A 21,298-nucleotide genomic window follows, 5' to 3' on the forward strand; every position below is an offset into this window, starting at 1 on the left:
GAAGTAATTACTCCATACTTCAAGAATATCTTTTTCTCCAGTTTTCATATCACCTTTATCATCTCTAACTCCTTTTACAACACTCTTTCCTCCATTTCTAAGCTTCTTCAGCAATCTCCAGAATATCTTACCACCTTCATGATATTTATTTTCTATATTCTTGCCAAAGTCCTCCCATGACTTTTGTTTAGCTAGTTTAACAGTGTTTAGCTTTCTTACACTGTCTCTATTCTCTAAGAGCAAAAGCTGACTTATTTGCCAGCAAATTTTGATATGCTTTTCCTTCACTGCCTCCTTAACTTCCTGTGTCCACCATGGAGTTCTAATTTTTCTATCCTTGCAGACAACCTCACCAAATGCTTCTCTGGCTGAATCAATCAGGGTTTTCTTCAAGGTTTGCCACTGCATCTCCATGGTTTGGTTTCTGTTTTTACTTCAATAATCTTTATGTATTTTAGTCTACAGTTCACATCTGAGAGCTGCTCATCTTTTATTCGCTTTAAAACTTTCTTACATGTTATTCTTTTCAATATGAAATTCAATTTTATCCTGCTCAAGACTAAATAGTGATCGCTTCCAATTTCAAATCATCTGTATGCTCTGGTCTCCTGCACCAGGGGGAAAACATCACTATCAACAATAACATAGTCAACGAGACTTTTCTTATTCCTAGCCTCTTCTCTCCATGTGAATTTGTGCAGATTTTTATGTTGGAACATGGTGTTAGTAATAACCAGTCCATGTCCTGAGCAGAAATCCAACAGGTATTTGCTATTATTATTAGCTTTGCTCTTTTCTCCAAATTTTCCCAAAATATTTTTGTATGTCTGACAATCACTTCCTACTCTGCTATTTAGATCCCCAACAAGGACCAACTTTTCCTTTTTCATTGTGTTGGTAGCTTTCTGTAGAGCCTCAAAAAATTCCTCCACTTCTACCTTAGTAGAGCCTTCTGTGGGACCATAGGCACAAATAAGTCTCATTGTCCAGTTCCCCATTCTGATATTTGCCCACATCTGCCATTCAAGAAGATTAGCCTTGTATTTAGTGTTGAATACTATGGCTACTACTACTTTTCCTTGATTGTCATTTCCTGAATATAACATTTTGTATTTATTGCTCAGAAAGATCTCACCAGTTTTTTTTTCTTTTTTGTTTCAGTCTCCCCTATTATGTTGATCTGGTACTTATCTAATTCCTCAGCTAGCTCCATTTCTTTGCCATTTTCAGGCTTCTAATGTTGATAGTACCGATGTTTAACTCTGGCGATGTTGAGTTTGGGAGTGCTTTTAGATTTGTTCCAGTAGCTGACTTTTCGCTGTTTGCCCTGGTTCGCTGGTGAAAACAATAATGGCCTTGTTTAACCAGGTGACGCCCCAGCCGGCATGAAATTTTTCATGTTGTACCATCATTTTATATATTGGTTTAAGCCAATAAGAATACAGTTAGGTCAGCTAAATCTCAAATTGCCAGCCCATCCTCGTTTGTTCAGTATCCAGGTAATACCCAACAGGGTACACCATGAGAAGGTGAGGATTGGAAATTAGGTCAGAAGCCCTGGTCAGTTCTCTACATTCCTTTAGAGGCTATGTGGAGGTCTCCTCTCAGTTATACAGCTTTGACCCGTAAGCATCCCTGTATTTTGTTTATTACAGCTACAAATCATTGGAAAAATTATTTCCTGCATATTTTTAAGTTCTACTGGAATTTTATCTTCTGGTGATTTTCAGTGGCAGCTCATCCATAAGAGCTGCAGCTCCTCCAGTATAAAATGAAAGTTCCTGTTTTATTATCGGCATTCTTAAATTTTTATATATTTACCTGAAACCTGTTATTATCTTGTGTGTAATACAATGCCACTTGATAGTATTTTAAATAACTCATTTTGTAGCAGTAGTTGTATTTTGCAATAGTAAATGTGCTGTGCAGGCTATGGCTAGTATACTCAACTCTGGAGCTGCATTTAATGCAGACCGCACCAAACCACTATCGAGTGGGGGTAGCATGTATTTACGTGCAATTGAGGCTTTTAGCATTGCATCCTGAAATACTTTGCCACTACACAAGCACAAACAACACAAATTAATGTTATTGTCATAGGTAAATATTGTGCGGTTTTTCTTTTTACTATTTAATTCTAGCATTTAATATATATCTTTCTAGAAATGAACAAAGAGTAGAATTCTGTTAAATATAAGACAGGAATTTGTGAATCTTTCGTTGAAGTATTCAAACTTTTACAAATAATAAGTACTACACCTATGACAACAGCTGAACCTGAAAGATGTTTCTCGGCTCTCAAAAGAATTAAAACTTTTTTAAGAAATTCAATGGCACAAAATCGACTTAATGCTTTAGCCATGTTAAGTATTGAGAAAAACATGATTACAAATATGATACATTTTAATGATAAGGTCATAGGTAAATTTGTAAATCAAAAAGAACGAAGAATGGAATTTAACTATAAATAGATAATTATGTATTGCCGTTACATCATGAGAATTATGGAAACAACTACCATTTTAGAGTAAAACTTTAGTTTAATATAAACACACGACATTTTGACCTTCACATTAAATCTGGAGTATACATATATACAAAGAAACAAGCTACACTACAATCTACATACCATGTATGCTAAAGTTACTGATCAACTAATGGCCTGACCTCTGGTGAAAAAAAAAACCGTTACTACATCAAAGCGAGAGTCCTACTATTATCAAAATTAAATTAAGCTGTAGAGTAACATGTTCACACACATGCACAAAAAATAAAATAAAAAATTTTAAAAAAATACTTATAAATTACAACAAATTAGTATGGATAGTGACCAATAAAAGCTGAAAAATTGCTTAGAGTCCTAAAGGGTTTGCTGGAAAAGTAAGTGGACTGAATCTGTGCCATTCAAATTCTAGGCAAAATTTTGCGGTCTTCTTTAAATTTCTGTTCATACCAAGTTTTTGTATGAGATGAGATAGAGAACAAGTACTTTTTCAGTCAATTTGGTGTAGGGTGTTAAGAACGCGAGCTGAGAGGCCTGCTTCACCAAAATTGTGAAATTTAATGTGTCATTTGTGTTTTTTTTTTTTTTAAGGATAGGTATTGTACGTCCATTTTCCCCAGTATAAGGTAAGTTACAGGTGCAATAGATGCAATAAACTCCAAGGTGCCAATGGTGAGAGAGGATCCTTAGAGGAGTTGAATGCGTTTTTTAATTTTAAAGATGGTTTAAAAAAGTGGCATTAAGGTTATAATAGTGTAGAATTCTATTAATTTTTTTTCTGATAACCTTTTAATATATGGGATAGCTATGGTTTTACTGTAATCTATATTATTTTTTGATGAGGTTTTATGAAGAACTTTATTAACAGTATTTTTGCTATAGCCATTATTTATAAATGTATTGCTAATAATTTTTAATTCTTGTTTTAATTCTTGTTCATTAGAGCAAATTGTTATAGCTCTGTTTTTGATTGTGTTAATGATTCCAAGTTTTTGCGAAGGGTGGTAATATGGGTTAGCATGTATATATTGGCTGTAGGCTTGCAGTAAACAGTGAAGGATAGGGTAGGGATAGGCTACCTGAGGGAAGATGTGTGACCAGTGTATCCAGTGAAGGGAGCAAGTTCTGATTTTTATATTTCAATAATAAATTGTGTGCACTTGTGTTGTTTTTTCAGGTGGCTAAGGAATGTGTTTAACGTTTGGCAGCCGTGTGGCCAGATAACGAAAACATTGTCAACTTATCTAAGCCAAACTATAGGTTTCAGAGTAAAGGAATGAAGAGCAAGTTGCTCAAAAGTTTGCATATAAAAGTTAGCAATTGGGGGGGGTGGGGAAATAGTGGCAAGTCCATGGCTGTACCTTCTTTTTGTAGGTAAAATTTATTTTGCCACATGAAGTAAACGGAATATAGTACGTGGACAAAGAGCCATAATATTGGGCAGAAATTGTTCTGTAGGATAAGAATTGTGTCACTAATTAGGACATTTGTGAAAAGGGCAGGATGTCAAAAGTGACTAATAAATCATCTTTGTCAAGTCTTTTCTTCCTTTTTTTCCCTCTCTTTTACCTTGTGGTGTCGAGGGTTTTTCTATTCATTTAATGCAACCGTACTCAAGGATAAGGTGCTTAACCCTATATCCCCAGTGTGTCCTATGTCTGTAGAAGTGTTGAATTCTCAAGGCTGCTTGACCTGCTTGCAGGATGAAAAACCCCAGATAGACTGGGGAGGAAAACCCTGCAGTCCACGCCTAAGTCCGGCTAACTTGGCTATGTCTGAGAAAGATCCTAAGCTCCTCATGTCAGTGACGGGAATCAAACCCAGGACGCTCCTTTCCCAGGTATATGGTTGTGAGGTGCATAGCCACTTGGCTAACCATGTGGTTTTTTTTATTTTACACACACACACACACTTTGTCGAGTGCTATGTTTTTAATTTTGTTTATGAAGTGTTGTGTGTTCTTTATATGGGGGGGGGGGATGACCTACCAACTCCTTGAGTGTTGACACTAATTTCTTGGCTAGATGACAAGTAGGGCTGTCTATTCCCTTAACTATTGGCCAAAGCAGAATGTTATGTTTATGTATCTTGGGAACACCATATCTTCTGGGAGAAAGGGCGTAATGGTTATTAGTTTTTTAACAGTGTCTAATGGCCAAGAAATGACAGACTTAAGTAATCTATTGATATTGTTTTTATTTTTGCATTCAATTGTATTTATGTGTATAACTTGACTTAGCAAGTAAATGATATAATTTTTTCAATTGATATTGATTTTTTTTTTACTTTTATTGCTACAGCCCCACCACTACAAATTCTTACAAGCTGCCACTGGTTATTTTCCATTTTTCATTTTTTTTTGCTTCATTTATTTCTTCTAATGGAACTTGATGAGGCTTCCAAGTAATGTAACATTTTCCAGAAAGCCTTTGAATAATAATTCTGCCTGTTTATTTCCATTTCAAAATTAAAAATAATAATCTATACATTGTTGGTCATTATCTCTCCAATATGTATTTTTTTTTTTTTTCTTTTCTTTCCCATAAGAATTTATTAGCACAGTTACAGCCTTTGATGGTCTTATAAAACTCTTTTTATATCACAGGATTGTAATTACTTTGTCTTACAACTGAAAGGCATTTTCTTATAATTAAACAGAGAGCTCTTCATATTTATTTATTTATTTATTTTTCCTGAGATAATGGCCAATTCCTCCAAGGATTCAAACTCTAGGAATAGAAATCATGGAATATGAAGAGGTGAGACAATTGAGTAAGGTTTTAAAAAAAATATTGGAGTCTAGTAAGATTTACTTCTTCATGCCATACATCAAAGCAAAATATTTAGTTATAGTTAAAGATGTGGAAACCAGGAATTAACTGTTACAAGGTTTTAAATTCCAAGGAGGTGTGCTTAAGGGTCAAAGCTGTATAACTGAGAGGAGACCTCCACATAGACTTTAAAAGAATGCGGAGAAACGACCAGGGCTTCTGACCTAATGTCCAATCCTCCTTCTCTTGGTGCACCCTGTTGGGAATTACCTGGATACTGAATGAACGAGGATGGGCTAGCAATTTGGGATTTAACCGACCAAATTATATTCTTATTGGTTAAACCAAAATAAAAATGATGGTACAACATGACAAAATTTCATGCCGGCTGGGCCGTTCCCGATTAAACAAAGCCCCCCCCCGTCGTTTTCACCAGGGAACCAGGGCGAACAACGAAAAGTCAGCTACTGGAATAAATCTGAAAACACACTCCAACTCAACATCACCAGGAAGTCTGAATGGCAAAGAAATGGAGCTAGCTGAGGAATTAGATAAGTACCAGATCGACATAATTTGGGTGACTGAAACAAAAAAAGACAAAAACTGATGAGATCTTTCTGAGCAATAGATACAAACTGTTATATTCAGTCAATGACAATCAAGGAAAAGAAGGAGTAGCAATAGTATTCAACACAAAATACGAGGCTAATCTTCTTGAATGGCACGCAATCTCAAGTTGAGTAATGTGGGCAAATATGAGAATGTGTAACTGGACAATGAGACTTATTTGTGCCTATGGTCCCACAGAAGGTTCTACTAAGGTAGAAGTGGAGGAATTTTTTGAGGCTCTAGAGAAAGCTACCAACACAATGAAAAAGGAAAAGTTAGTCCTTGTTGGGGATCTAAAGAGCAGAGTAGGAAGTGATTGTCAGACATACAAAAATGTTTTGGGAAAATTTGGAGAAAAGAGCAAAGCTAATAATAATGGCAAATACCTTTTTGGATTTCTGCTCAGGATGTGGACTGGTTATTACTAACACCATGTTCCAACATAAAAATGTGCACAAATTCACATGGAGAGAAGAAGCAAGGAATAAGAAAAATCTCATTGACTATGTTATTGTTGATAGTGATGTTTTCTCTCTGGTGCAGGACACCAGAGTGTACAGAGGATTTGAAATTGGAAGTGATCACTATTTAGTCTTGAGAATGATAAAATTGAATTTTATATTGAAAAGAATGACATGTATGACATGTAAGAAAGTTTTAAAGCGAATAAAAGTTGAGCAGCTCTCAGATGTGAACTGTAGACTAAAATACACAAAGATTATTGAAGGAAAAAATGAAAGAGTTTGAGAACAGGAACGAAACCTTGGAGATTCAGTGACAAGCCTTGAAGAAAACCTTGATTGATTCAGCTAGAGAGGCTTGTGGTGAAGTTGTCTGCAAGGATAGAAAAATTAGAACTCCATGGTTTACACAGGAAGTTAAAGAGGCAGTGAAGGAAAAGAAGAAAGCATATATAAAGTTCCTGGCAAATAAGTCAGCTTGTGTTCTTAGAGAATACAGAGACAAATGTAAGAAAGCTAAACAGTGTGTAAAACTAGCAAAACAAAAGTCATGGGAGGACTTTGGCAAGAACATAGAAAATGAATATCGAGAAGGTGGCGAAATATTCCATGGAGTTTGTTGAAGAAGCTTAGGAATTGAGGAAAGAGTGCTGTAAAAAGAGTTAGAGATGATAAAGGTGACATGAAAATGGGAGAAAAAGATATCCTTGAAGAATGGAGTAATTACTTTGAAAATTTGCTAAACGAAACAAGCAGTGATGACAGCACAGTGACAAAAAACACTGACCAGACATGCAGTCAGGAATACATATCCATACTTGAAGTAGAAAAAGCCACCAAAGGCTTGAAATGTGGAAAGGCAGGAGTAGATGATATTCGACCAGAAATGCTGAAGTATGGTAGTATAAAAGTTTTACAGTGGCTGCACTGCATAGTTCAGAATGCCTGGGCAGAGGGACGAATTCCCAATGATTGGAGTAGAGCTCTCATAGTACCCATATATAAAAAGGGAAATAAAACTGAATGTGTGAATTACAGAGATATATCCCTACTGAGTGTTTCTGGTAAGATATATGCAAGTATTCTTGAGAAACAGTTGAGAAGAATTGTGGAAGAAAAGCTTGGTGAAGAACAAGCTGGATTCATGTCAAATAGAGGCTGTCAGAATCAGATCTTCACTTTACGACAAATAGTCGAGAAATCATGGGAATATAACAAAGATCTGTATTTAAGTTTTGTTGATTTGGAAAAGGCATATGACAAGGTGCCAAGAGAGAAGCTATTCAATACACTACAGTTATATGGTGTCAATGGCACATTATATCAAGTAATACTTAGTCTTTATTTGAGTTAAGTCAGCAGTTAGAATTGAAGGAAGTACAGGAACATGGTTTAATGTTAAATCTGGTGTGAGACAAGGATGTACATTATCCCTTCTGTTATTCATTATCTATATGGATCACATTATGAAGGAAAGTGGTATTAAACATGATATCGAAATTGGAGATGTTATTGTTAGCTCTTTGTTTTATGTGGAATGTTATACTTCTAAATAAATCCGCCACAAGTCTACACGATTCTTACTAAATTGAATAACTGTTGTAATATATATGGTATGAAGATCAACAAGACAAAGACAATGAAAATAGGCATAATCATTGAAAATGTCAACTGTGTTGTGAATGGAGAACCTGTGGAACAAGTAAAACATTTCAGCTACTTAGGCACGATTTTTAGTGAAGATGGTAAATTAAATATGGAAATAGACAACAGAATTAACAAAGCTGGTATGGTAAGAAGTCATTTGAATAAATTCATATGGAATAAAAGAAAAATTAGTCGGAACACTAAATTAGCTGTATATGAGACAGTGTTCAAACCAATTTTAACTTATGGATCTGAGAGCTGGGTCAGAAGCAGAACACTTGACCAAAGACTAGAGACTGCAGATATGAGAGTCCTGAGAAAGATTATAGTTGTGAACAGATGGCATCAGTGGCAATATCATATTAAAAACGAGAATATTAGGAAAGAACTTGACGTGTTAGCAGAGCTAATCTCAGGTGGTAAGGTCACTTAAACAGATTGGGCGAGGAAAGATTAGCAAAACAAGTGTTCTCTTCCAAGTTGGCAGCAAAATGACCCAGAGGAAGAACCAGGTATAGGTGGATTGATATGGTACAAAGTGCCTTAGACGATAGAAATATAAGATCTGGTAATGTCGGAATCTTGACAAGTAACAGACTGATTTGGAGGAAAATTGTAGACAGGAAGTTAGTAACAATGTAAATTTTTCATGTAGTACTATCATATCCTGTACACCTCTTGAGGGTACATGGCAGGAATTTGATGATAATGATACATCTTCACGGCATACCTTTCCTAATTGGCTTGTGGGGGGCAACAGCTGCAAGAGGAACTTTCAATGATCACTATCCTCTGCCACCAAGATCAGGTGTTCTGGTGGGATTCCGAAACATGTCCACCCAAGGTTTTGGATATAATCTATCCAGTGAGTCCTTCGCCTCCCACCCTCTGGTTTGACAAAGAGGACTTGCTGAGGGAGTCTCTCTTGTGGCATTCTGACCAGGTGCCCTTTCAAAGTAACTGTGATCTCTCAACGCGGAGAAGCAACGGTTGAGTATTGAGGGTTTCCCGAATTGTAGAGCCTCTGACTCTGTCGAGTCTTGTCAGCCTCGCAATCCCTCGAAGGAACTTCATTTCAGCCGCTTGCATTCGTGTCTGCATTCTTTCAGTCATTACCCAACTCTCATGACCATAGGTGAGGATTGGGACATAGACTGTATTGAAGACAGCCAGCGTTCCCTTCTAGCTTAACTCCCGCTTCAATACTACCGAACGGCCAAGCTCCCGCTAGATACTTGAATTGGCTTGCTAAGCCAATTCCAGTATCTAGCTCTATGTCCAAGTTTCCATCATTCGTGAATATGGACCCAAGGTTTTAAACTTCTCCACCTGCCTCATTGGGAACCAATAGAGTGCACTGGGATGGTTGTCTTGAGACCACAAATGTTTTAGTTTTGGCCACACTGATCTTCATTCCGACATCTGCACCCAGGGTCCGCTGGAGGTCATCTGTTGAAAAGCTAAGCAGAACTAGGTCATTTGCAAAAAGCAGACGTCCAATGCTGTATCTTCCAATTCTGACACACTCACTCTCTCGGCTGTGCCTATCAATCCAGTCCATAAATATTAGGAGAAGGAGGTGGTGACAGAACGCACCCTTGGCGGAGGCCAATGGAGACTGTGAAAGGTTCAGACTTTGTGCTGTTTACCCTGACACAAAACTCTGGTCAGTGCTTTTGCATACAGTTAGCATACAGGGACTTGATGGCAAATAATAGTTGGCCATGCACTCCATACTCCTGTACTACTTGCCAAAGCTTATTCCGAGTAACCTGGTCATATGCCTTCTCCAAGTCCACAAAACGTGTAGACATTCATGGCATATTCGCAAGATTTCTCAAAGACTTGCCTTAAAGTGAAGATTTCGTCCTGGTAGAAGCAGTTGTGCTTCTACCAGGACGAAAGACACATTGTTCGTCCTGGAACTTTGACTCAACTATGCTCCTGCACCGTCTTTCCAAGCACTTAGCATACACTTTCCCCGGCAGGCTGAGCAGAGATATGCCATGACAGTTACTGCAATCCTTCTGGTCTCCCTTCAAGACTGGTATTATTATGCCTGTCTGCCATTGCTTTGATGTTCGCCCAGGTATCCAAGCAGCCTGACACACTCGAGTCAGCCAGAGAACACCGTGTCGATTTAAGGCTTTTAACATTTCAGGCCGAATTTCATCATCGCCAGCAGCCTTGCCCGATTTTAGCGATTTTATTGCCAAATGGACCTCTTCTGCTGTGAGACTAGTCATTGCCCCGATCTGCACCTCTTGGATGTCTACAACTGCTGGGCCACCCGGGTTAAGAAGGCTCTCAAAGTATTCCCTCCATCTGTGGAGGATATCCTTTTCGGTTATTAAAAGTGCACCATCAGAGGCCTTAGTTGCCCTTGCTCCCACGATTTCCTGCCTCGAAGGCAGTGGATGGTCTGCCAGAATACTTTGTTTGCATTTGCATAGGATGAGTCTAATCTTTCTCCAAAGGATTCCCAAAGCCTTCTGCTTTGCTGTCTTTACTGCCTCAGCATACTGCAAACGCATCTCAGGTGACCTGACCCTAAGCCATGTTAGGTAGGACTCCTTTTTTGCCTGGACAGTTTTTTGGACTTCTTGGTTCCACCAAGGTGTCCTTTTCTCAATGCCCGTTGCCACGCAGAGCCGCTTTCTGCCACAGCATGAGAGTGCAGAGGCTGTGACAGCTGTTCTGAACAGCTTCCACTCCTCAACATCTACAGTATGCTTGGGAATCTCTTTGAACCTGGAGGAAATGTCATCTGCAAAATTCTTCCTCACAGCCTCATTTTCCAATGCCTTTCATTTCATGCCGTATAGCTGCTTAGGCCTACCAGCGTTGATGGTAGCATCTGGTTTCTGAAGCCATAGAGTGCCACAAGAAGGTGATGGTCAGTTGGCAGCTCTGCCCCTCTTCTCACACGAACGTCCAACACTGAGGAAAATAGGTCTGCTGAGACTATAAAGAAGTCAATCAGAGACCTTTGTTCTAGTGTAACCCTGTACCAGGTATACTTATGGACTTCTCGGTGCTAGAAGAAGGTATTCATTATGGACAAGCTGTTAGTACAGCAGAAGTCCAATAATTTCAGCCCATTCACGTTAAGGTCAAGGGTGCTGTTCCTCCCAGCAACATCCCTCCATGTCTGGTCATCTGTTCCAACATGTGCATTGAAGTCACCTATTAGCAGGACTGATTCCATGTCTGCCACCCTGTCAAAAGCAGCATCCACTTCCTCTAGGAAGGCAGAGCATTCTGACTCCAGATTAGGTGCATAGGCTTGCACCATAGCCAAATCATGGTTTTTTATCTGAAGCCTTAACACATACCCGTTCCCCCAATGGGATCCACTCAGCAACACAGTCTGACAGCTGGGGGTTTGTGAGTATCTGTACACCCGCCTGAGCAGACATTGTCCGGCTCACACCAGAGTAGTAGAGCTTCCACCCCTTATCCAGGTCGACAGTTCCAGAGCCTCTCCTCTTGGTCGAAGAAAGCCCGACTAAGTCTAGCCGGTAGCGCTTGGCTTCCTCGACCAGTTCCAACTCCTTCCCTGTCAGAGAGAAGATGTTCCAGTTGCCTAAAGCCATAGTCTGGTGTCGTTGTCGTTGCCATTTCTGTCCTTTTGCAGAATCATTTCTTTGCGCTGCCCCTAAACACATCCCCAAACGGGTAGCGGGCCCATTGATGGAGTTTCCTCTAGCAGAGTGCTGAAGAGTGGTGTCTAAGGGAGACTGTAACATATTTTTCGAACGGGTCCCTCTGCCTAAAACCCGAATGCGTCCCTTGGTAGCCCATGCAACGGATGATGCGGTATGAACATTTTTTGATGTCCTGTTAGCACAAGACGAAATGACACAGCAAAATAGGAAAGATATTTTGTCAACATCGGTATGACAGTGCCTGTGTTGCAGTCCACATGATCACTTGGCCACAGCTGCTCACATGATCAATACTTTAAGTAATTATTTAAAGTTATTATTATTATTCCACCGGCACATCCATGGAGTGTGAGACCCTAAACTATCAACACAATATCTATCATACCTCTCCTTGAAACCATTAACAGACAAAGCATTTACAACTAACTCAGGCAACCCATTCCATTCATTTACCACTCTTCAAGTGAAAAATCTAAACCTCACACCCTTCCTAATAACACTCTTACCTAACTTCCAGGGATGACTACTTTTTCTGCCCACTCTAGCCAAGTGGTGAAACATTTCCCCTGCATCATTCCTATGAAATCCTTTAAGTCATTTAAATTTTTCTATCATATCTTCTCTTTTTTCCCTATCAACCAACTTTTGCAATCCACAAAGCCTCATTGTATCTTCATAGGGGGCATTCCATAGGCCACTCACCTCTGGATCCTCTCCACCATGTCCTCATCTCCCAAGAAACCCTGGTGACTAGACCACAGTAATCCAGATATGGTCCTTTTAAGGCTTTATAAAGACAAATGATAACTCCCTTATTTCAGCTTGTTAGTGTGTTCTTCAATAACCAAGTAGTCCTGTGATTGCTACTCTCAAATCTTTGCCTTAATCAATTTCCTGGAATACAGTTCCCTCATGTAGTGCACAGCTTGTAATCCCAAAATGCATAACTTTACACTTTTCCACATAGTTATCTTTCTGCATTATTACGAATCAACACTGTTCACCAAATATCCTCCTAGTTAAAGTAATCATTCAATTATCATCCAAGTTAAAGTAAAAATATCTAGTACTTTATTTCAGTGATGTTATTTTTACTTTTCAGATATGGAAAACACTGGAAACAGCAGAGCATTCACTATTAGGAATGATAAGTACCAAAGATTATGACTGCTCAGTGTTATTTGAAGAAGAAGGCATCAGCAAAAATGGCCTCAGACAGCCTGAAACTGTAGCACTCAAGCTGAGAGCAGACCGTCAAGAGACAGAAGACTTTTATTTAAATGTGTGTATTATAATATATAACTTGGTTTTCACATTTGTTAATAATTATTATTGATCAAATTGCTAATGCTAACCACATGTTTTCTGACAATATGATATGGTTTTAGTTGTGTTTATTCCTGACAAAAATAGAAAGAAATTGTCTGTTAACTCACCAGCGTTTGGAAAATGAAAATTAAATCACATTCCAATGTTTACCATTGACCTCCAGAATTATGGCATCCTTCAGAAATCCCCAAAGGAAGAAAAAAAAAATCATATGGATTGAGTGCTGGATGATAACACAATATTAGAGTTAATCAGCAAATAAGTGATACTGGAAAAAGAGAGCCAAAAGGCTTCACTTTGGTGATGCACAATTATTCAAATTAAGTGGATATTGAATCAACATTATTTCAAAGCGAATAGAGAAACTACAAGAGTTTTGTGCCAAATATAGAAACTATAAATGTTTCGGTGGATTCAAGCATAAGCAAACAAGGGTAACTCGTAGTAAAGGTGGAGCAAGCTCTGATCACTATCCTTAGTATTTCCCATGTAAAACACATCTCCTAGCAGAGATGTATGATGTTATACATTATGGGGGGGGGTCACTATCTAGACCAGTTTCGACGTTTTTTGAGATCTCATCAGTTGGACCCAGATGTAAATGTAAATACTCAGGTTGTAGTGATGCAAAACTTATGTACTTTACATGAAAGGTTTGCTTATGCTTGGATCTGCCGAAACTTTTATAGTTTCTATATTCAGCAGGAAACTCTTGTAGTTTCTCTATTCGGCTTTGAAATAATGTTGCATTCAGCATCCACTTAATTTGAATAATTGTGCATCGCCAAAATGAAGCCTTTTGGCTCTCTATTTTTTTTTCAGTAATTCTTGGTGCCTTTTGTGATGTGACATTTTTTTTGGAAACTCGTATGGTAAAGTATATAAGTTCTGCATCACTACAACCTGAGTATTTACATTTATATCTGGGTCTGGCTCCCACTGATGAGACCTCAAAAAAGGTCGAAACTGGTCTGGGTAGTGACCCCCCCCCATAATGTATGACATCATACATGCCTGCTAGGAGATGTGTTTTACATTATGGGAAATACTAAGGATAGTGATCGGACTTGCTCCACCTTTACTACGAGTTGCCCCTGTCATGAAAGGTTTGCTTATGCTTGGATCCACCGAACTTTTAGTTTCTATATTTGGCACAAAACTCTTATAGTTTCTCTATTCAGCTTTGAAATAATGTTGATTCAATATCCACTTAATTTGAATAAATAAGTGATAATGTCATTTTGCTTATTAATTCTTGTAGCCACAACAATCAGTTTTGAACTCCAGCTTTCTCTGTCTCCCCATTATGTTGCTTTTCTTCTAAAGTGACGACAAGCATAATTGGCAAAATCCAGCATTCTTCTTTCTTTCAGTGGTTTTTGTTTTGATTTGCTGTTAACTAATGTACAGTTAAATAAATATAACATTAGATAATTCCAGAAGTCAATCAAGTGTCCAAGTAATGGCTCCTGAGGCTATAATTTTTAATTGTCTCTGCTTGACAAGTTGCACATTTCAAATTTTATTTTAAAAGTTTTAATTTTTACCCATGAAAAGTTTCTATAAACATATAGTATATTCATACCGTAGGTGAACTAAGGATTTTTTATTTTATATATTCTTCTTCAACCTTCTGGTTCTGTCCACTGCTGGATGAGGGTCTCCCCCATGATTTTCCAGATCACTCAGTTTTCTGCCTCTCCCATCCATCTCACTCCTGCAATTTGTTCCAGTTCATCTCGCCACTTTCTCGGTCTTCCTCTTTGTTTTGCTCCATCCATTGGTCTCCACTCCGTTGTTTTTCTAGTCCATCTCCCGTCACTGCATCTGGCAATATGGCCAGTCCATCTCCACTTAGCCTGTTTCATGTATTTTACAATATACATTACACCTGTTTGAGATCTTATCCAGATATTTGTCTCCTTATCTCTTAATGTTATTTTTAACATACTTCTTTCCACGCGATGTTGTGTTGTTCTCAGCTTTTTGTTTAGGGCATCATGTTGGAGGCTTAATGGATTTTTTACAACACTCAAAAAGAATTCAAATCGAACTTAATACTTCCTATATTTCGTCCTAGTCACTAGGACATCTACGGGGATTACAAAAACAATTAATGTAACATATACACAAATAACAAACAATACTAAGCCCAACCACGTGGGTGACACTAAAGTCCTATCTAGGTAGAGCGCCCTCTAAGGACAGTAGTAGGTGGCCTGGAATGTAAGGTGGGAACTCTGGTGATGAGTGTTTCCCAAATCTTCGGAAGCTTAATGCAACCATATTTATTGAGATTTGGTCGGTTTTTGAGAGCTGCTGCTGCTTCTAAGAAAAGTCTCTCTTTCTTGAATTTGCTGTGGTGGAGCATGGTGGTTTTCTTCCTTGATACCCTGTGGGTGGTGTCCAAAACATGGTCAGCCAAGCCTGAATGGCCATAGTTGTGTTTGAAGATGTAAAACTTGTGTTCCTCTAGACGGATGGATGCTAATCTGCCTGTCTGTCCAAAGTACACCAGCTTACAGGAACAGGGTACTTTGTAAACTCCAGGCAGAGAGAGAGAGAGAGGAGGGAGCTGATCTTTCGTCGAACGGATAAGGGTAGCCAGTTTGCGGTGGGGCTTATATGCTGTGTGTAGATTGTACTGTTTTAGTATCTTGGCTATTTTTTCGGATGTGCCACGGATGTAGGGTATGGTGATGGCATTTTTAAAATCTTGTTGACAAGAAGGATGGGGAATGGCGGAGGAGTTGATTATTTTTTTGATACTGTGATCGCTGTAGCCATTGGAGAGGAAAGTGCTGTGTATGTGGTTAAGCTCAGTAGTGAGGGCGGTTCCACTGGAACAAAGATTGTGGGCTCTCTTGGTAAGAGTTTTAATAATGCCGTGGTGGTGGGAGAGTTTGTGAATGTATCTGCCTGTGTGTGTGGGTTTTCTGTATACGGTGAAGGTAAGTGTATCATTAGGCAGCCGTGTGACTAAGGTGTCTAGGAAGGGTAAACAATTGTTCTTTTCCTTTTCCATAGTGAACCGGATTCTTGGATGTAGACTATTGAGATGACTGAGGAAGGAGTCTAACGTGTCTGGGCCATGAGGCCAAATAGAGAACACATCATCTACATATCTTAGCCAGATAGAAGGTTTGAGTGGGGCTGAGTCTATGGCTCGTTTTTCGAAATCTTCCATATAAAAATTGGCAAGAGGGGGGTGAGAGGGGGAAACCCATCGCAGTTCCCTCTATCTGCTTGTAGATTTTGTTGTTCCAAGAGAAATACCCAGAGTTAATGGCAAAGGAAAAGAGATCTAAGATCAGATGGAAAAACGTTTTCTAAGAGTGATAAGGTGTCAATTAAGGGAATATTGGTAAACAAAGAGGAGATATCAAAGCTTACCAATATGTCTGTCTTCTTCAAGGTTAAATTTTCTGTGAGGGCTTTAAAGTGGGTCGAGTTTTTTATATAGGAAGGGGACCTTCCGGTGAGGGGGATCAGAGAGTTGGCCAGCTGTTTAGAAAAAACAGCCGTTCGACGAAAGATCAGCTCCCTCCTCTCTCTCTCTGCCTGGAGTTTACAAAGTACCCTGTTCCTATAAGCTGGCGTACTTTGGACAGACAGGCAGATCAGCATCCATCCGTCTAGAGGAACACAAGTCTTACATCTTCAAACGCAACTATGGCCATTCAGGCTTGGCTGACCATGTTTTGGACACCACTCACAGGGTATCATGGAAGAAAACCACCATGCTCCACCACAGCAAATTCAAGAAAGAGAGACTTTTCTTAGAAGCAGCAGCAGCTCTCAAAAACCAACCAAATCTCAATAAATATGGTTGCATTAAGCTTCCGAAGATTTGGGAAACACTCATCACCAGAGTTCCCACCTTACATTCCAGGCCACCTACTACTGTCCTTAGAGGGCGCTCTACCTAGATAGGACTTTAGTGTCACCCACGTGGTTGGGCTTAGTATTGTTTGTTATTTGTGTATATGTTACATTAATTGTTTTTGTAATCCCCGTAGATGTCCTAGTGACTAGGACGATATATAGGAATTATTAAATTCTATTTGAATTCTTTTTGAGTGTTGTAAAAAATCCATTAAGCCTCCAACATGATGTCCTCACAGCACTTAAGCCTCTACACACGTTTTGTTTAGGGCTTCTGTTAAAGTCCATGTTTCTCCTCCATATGTTAGGACTGGAAGTATGCAATGGTCGAAAGCTTTCCTTTTTAGACTCATAGGGATGTCACTTCTGAATGTGTCTCTCATTTTCCCATAAGCCATCCATCCAAGGTGAATTCTTCGTTCAATCTCTTTTCTTTGGCACTCCTCAAAGGATAGCAATTGGCCCAAATATACATATGAATTATACAAATTTATATATAATAATATATTTTATATATTATTATATATAAATCATGTATTTTTTTTTGTATTTTTTCATTTATTTTTTTAGTTTGGAAACCTGCTCTGGAGAACAAACATTTCTTTGTTTGACTTTGATTTCAGACAAAATCAAGGTTCTAACTTTAGATGAGAGATGAATTTCATCACCTGGTGTGAGACCACCACCTCACTTCCTGGAGCACTTCAGCTTTCCAGTAAGTGGGGTTGTGGTCTCACACTAGGTGATGAAATTCATCTCCCACCTAAAGTTAGAACCCTGATTTTGTCTGAAATCAAAGTCAAACAAAGAAAACTTACAAGTATTATAAAAAATTCAAATCCCTCAAAATTTTGCTTTGTAAATAGACTTGTGAAAAAAGCTATACATCTACGTACTGTCAATGGTATGTGGAGAAGAACTTCTTGGACTTCAAAAGAGGGTTATCCTTAGATACCATATTAGAGGCCTGTGCTTTCTTGACATTGGTAAAAAAATTTCATCATTTAGAATGAACTGTAGGCAACATTAAGAGCTAATGGAAATGCTAGAATGTTATCATACTGGGGTGGGAGGGACTAAGGAAGATCCAGGAAGCTTATATCAAGAGATCAGAATGATGGTTCCTTGGTGAACACCAAGGAATCAGAAGAAAGGTAGTAAAATTTCTCAGCACCTTAGAATTTTGTATGGTACATTTTTTTCTCAGTATGGAAATAATCAACCCAGAGCAACAGAAGTCCACAGTGAACATGATCTATCAGAATTCATTCTTCAAAGGTTCATGCAGTGTAACTAGAATGTTGCAGAAATACTCTGTCTTGGTTTCTCTAGAAGACCATCTGCAAATAAGTTAAATATTTAAAAAAGAGTGGCTATGGTTGTAAAACAGGTATACTCTAGAAAAGATCCAGATAAGTTAAAACGTTTAATATTAGTGATCTCAGAAATAACAGATTATAGTATTGTATTCAGGCTGAGAATTTTTTTAGCATTTTTTAAAAATTATTTATTGTTTTTCTATTTTTTTATTTTTTATATAGTCTGAAAAACCTGCTTTAGAAACCAAATATGGAACTTTTTCAAGCCCTTTTAAGTGGGATGCTAGTCTTACACTGGACAATGAAATCATTTTCCACTTAAAGACATTTGCAAACATCCTTGCTCAGGTGAGATTTAAATCTGCTTCCTGTTACTTGGAGAGTGAACATGTAAACCACTCCTCCAACCAGGCTGTCATTATCGAAGAAATTTGTTGATGCTAATGGTTGCAAAGCCAAAACTTAAAGGAATTTACAAATGGACACCACCAGGAGTGAAGTCTGCTTAATTTGACTTAATATGGGAAAACTTACCTGTCCTAGACACTGGAAGGATTGACAGATTTAAGAGCTCTCTCTCTTAATTCAATTTGTGGTGGTGCATAATGATTCTTAGTGGATGCAGAGATTTGTTTGGTTAATTCCAATAACAAACAAGACTAGCCTACTAAATAGGGAACTGATCACTGAAGTTAGTCTCTTAAAGGGACAAGTGGCATTTAGTAACATGAGACAGCGCAATAACATCTGTGATACCCTTTGATATCTAGGGGTTACATGCAGTGAATGGCTATGGAAATTTTAACAAAGGGCTCACATCGTTGAGCAAAAAAAAAAGGAAATAAAAAGCCATATTTCACACAAAAACTTTTATTAATACAGTTTGTGTACAATTCCAATCAAAAAGTATGAGAGGACAATCAACCTCTAAAGGCTATCATTTTTAAACAAATATTTCATAATCTAAACATGAAATATTTGCACACAATAAACTGCGTTAATTTATCTTACATAAGAAAAACATTTTTTAACTATCAAAATATAATAAGAATGAAATCTAAGCGGATAAAAATCCTATGTTGTTATATAGCCAGTAAGTGAAACTCAAGATCGAGAACTACGATCTATGAGTTTCAATGCCGAAAAACTATCGGCGAAGGCAATTCGAAGCAAAGGTGGAGCAAGCTCCCTCACTGTTCTTGATATTCTCTCATAATGTAAAACACAGCTCCTAGGAGATGTAATACTGTCATTACATTATGAGGAGAGGTCACTACCCAGACCGGTTTCAACCTTTTTTGAGATCTCATCAATGAGTAGGTAGACCAGGAAGATATCAAAGCTTAGTGAAAAGAACTTACATACCTTCACTATACGAATGCCATAAAGGTGTGCTTTATGGCATTCGTATTTTAATTACAAAATATAAGCATACCTTTATGGCATTCGTATAGTGAAGGTATGTAAGTTCTTTTCACTAAGCTTTGATATCTTCCTGGTCTATACTCTCTGATGAGACCTCAAAAAAGGTTGAAACCGGTCTGGGTAGTGACCTCTCCTCATAATGTAATGACAATATCACATCTCCTAGGAGCTGTGTTTTACATTATGAGAGAATATCAAGAACAATGAGGGAGCTTACTCCACCTTTGCTTCGAATTGCCTTCGCCGATAGTTTTTCGGCATTGAAACTCATATAGATCGTAGTTCTCGATCTTGAGTTTCACTTACTGGCTATATAACAACATAGGATTTTTATCCACTTAATTTCTATTAAGTTGCCAGAAAACTAGCTGTTTGGCTTTTCATTTTAATTAAGAATGAAATCTTTTATAATCTTTTATAAAACATTTGATTGGCTACTGGTTTTACCATATGATTGGCTACCAGAAGGAAGAAGGGTAAAGATAGCGCATGCACTTATTTTATTTTCAAACTTAGGCACTTTCGTTATAGAGGAGTTGAAACAATAATTCCAAATAATCTATACACTGCCAAATAGACTAATTTTTGTTAGGTTACCATATGAGTTTGTCGCTTAATATGCTTCAAAAAAAAAAATTTTTTTTTTTTTTGAAAAAATAAAAGTAAACAAGAAGAATAAGGGGCTCGCAAATTTGAGAAAAATTTAACAAAGGGCTCGCGCGAGCCCCTTATAGCTCACCACTGGTTACATGCATGCCATACTGAAGGAATCAGCATACTCATTACTATCTGGAGGGACTGCATAATCCCATAATCCCAGAAACCTAAGCCTAAAACACTTGTAATATAACAAAGTGGATTATGACCAAAGTGGATAAGGAAAATGCCATCGTCATTATGAATAAAACAATATAACAGATAAATGAACAGTCTCCTAGACTTTTCCACATATCTGATTAGAAGTTAGAATTTCCACCAGGAAATCACTAAAAAACTTAAACCTTACCATGCCAATCCTCCTTGGATACATGGGATCCCAAAATTCGTAAATCCATTCCTCTCTCCCCATACACACTACCATCTACAAACTTGCCAAACAACTGTTAGAATCACTGAAGCCTTCTCTCATGCGAAGGTCTCATGAAGGAATACATACAATAGTTGGGCATTTCTTCACACAGGATTAAATGGAAGAAGGCAACTGTGATATCACTGAGAAACAATTTTTAGAATCTGTATCAGCTATGTACTTCCTCCCTCTCCCACTTCAACAGATATGTCTGCATTAATTTATGCAAGATATGGAAGACCACAGTATTTAGTTTGACTTTTCCAAATTTTGAATAGTTATCTATTCAAATCTAATTAAATGCGACATGTCTGCCACATTTGTAATTTTGTTCTCTGAAGATGCTGGTTAGAAATGCAGTGAAATGTCGTAGATCAATAAATAATTTTCTTCTCATGTTTTTCATACCATGAAGCACCATTATGAATAACAAATAATACCTAATCTATCTGTATGTGTTGTACAGGCTAATCAGCAGGTAATGTTACTTCACTTCCCATACTGACTTGCAACAGTATATATATCTTGTGGATCTTCTCCTCTGCAGCCCAGATATAGTCACCTGATATATCTGTTGCAGTTCAATAATAGATATGCATTCTGCTATGATGC

The 21,298-nt window shown here is 38.0% G+C and overlaps 1 protein-coding gene across 4 annotated transcripts in view; it reads left to right on the forward strand.

Moving 5' to 3' along the window:
• The window catches only part of LOC150109823 (SLIT-ROBO Rho GTPase-activating protein 1-like), a 564,129-nt gene that overhangs the window by 336,678 nt on the left and 206,153 nt on the right, over positions 1-21,298 (forward strand). For all 4 annotated transcript variants that reach the window (XM_090396844.1, XM_090396869.1, XM_090396853.1 and 1 more), the window contains one exon: positions 12,762-12,941. In XM_090396844.1, the coding sequence (XP_090252970.1) occupies positions 12,762-12,941 (180 nt within the window). The remainder of the gene's footprint in view (positions 1-12,761; positions 12,942-21,298) is intronic.

This window comes from Typopeltis vanoorti, chromosome 1 (assembly GCF_054136105.1).
Source record: "Typopeltis vanoorti isolate ZY-2024b chromosome 1, IOZ_Tvanoo_1.0, whole genome shotgun sequence".
NCBI lineage: Eukaryota > Metazoa > Arthropoda > Arachnida > Uropygi > Thelyphonidae > Typopeltis > Typopeltis vanoorti.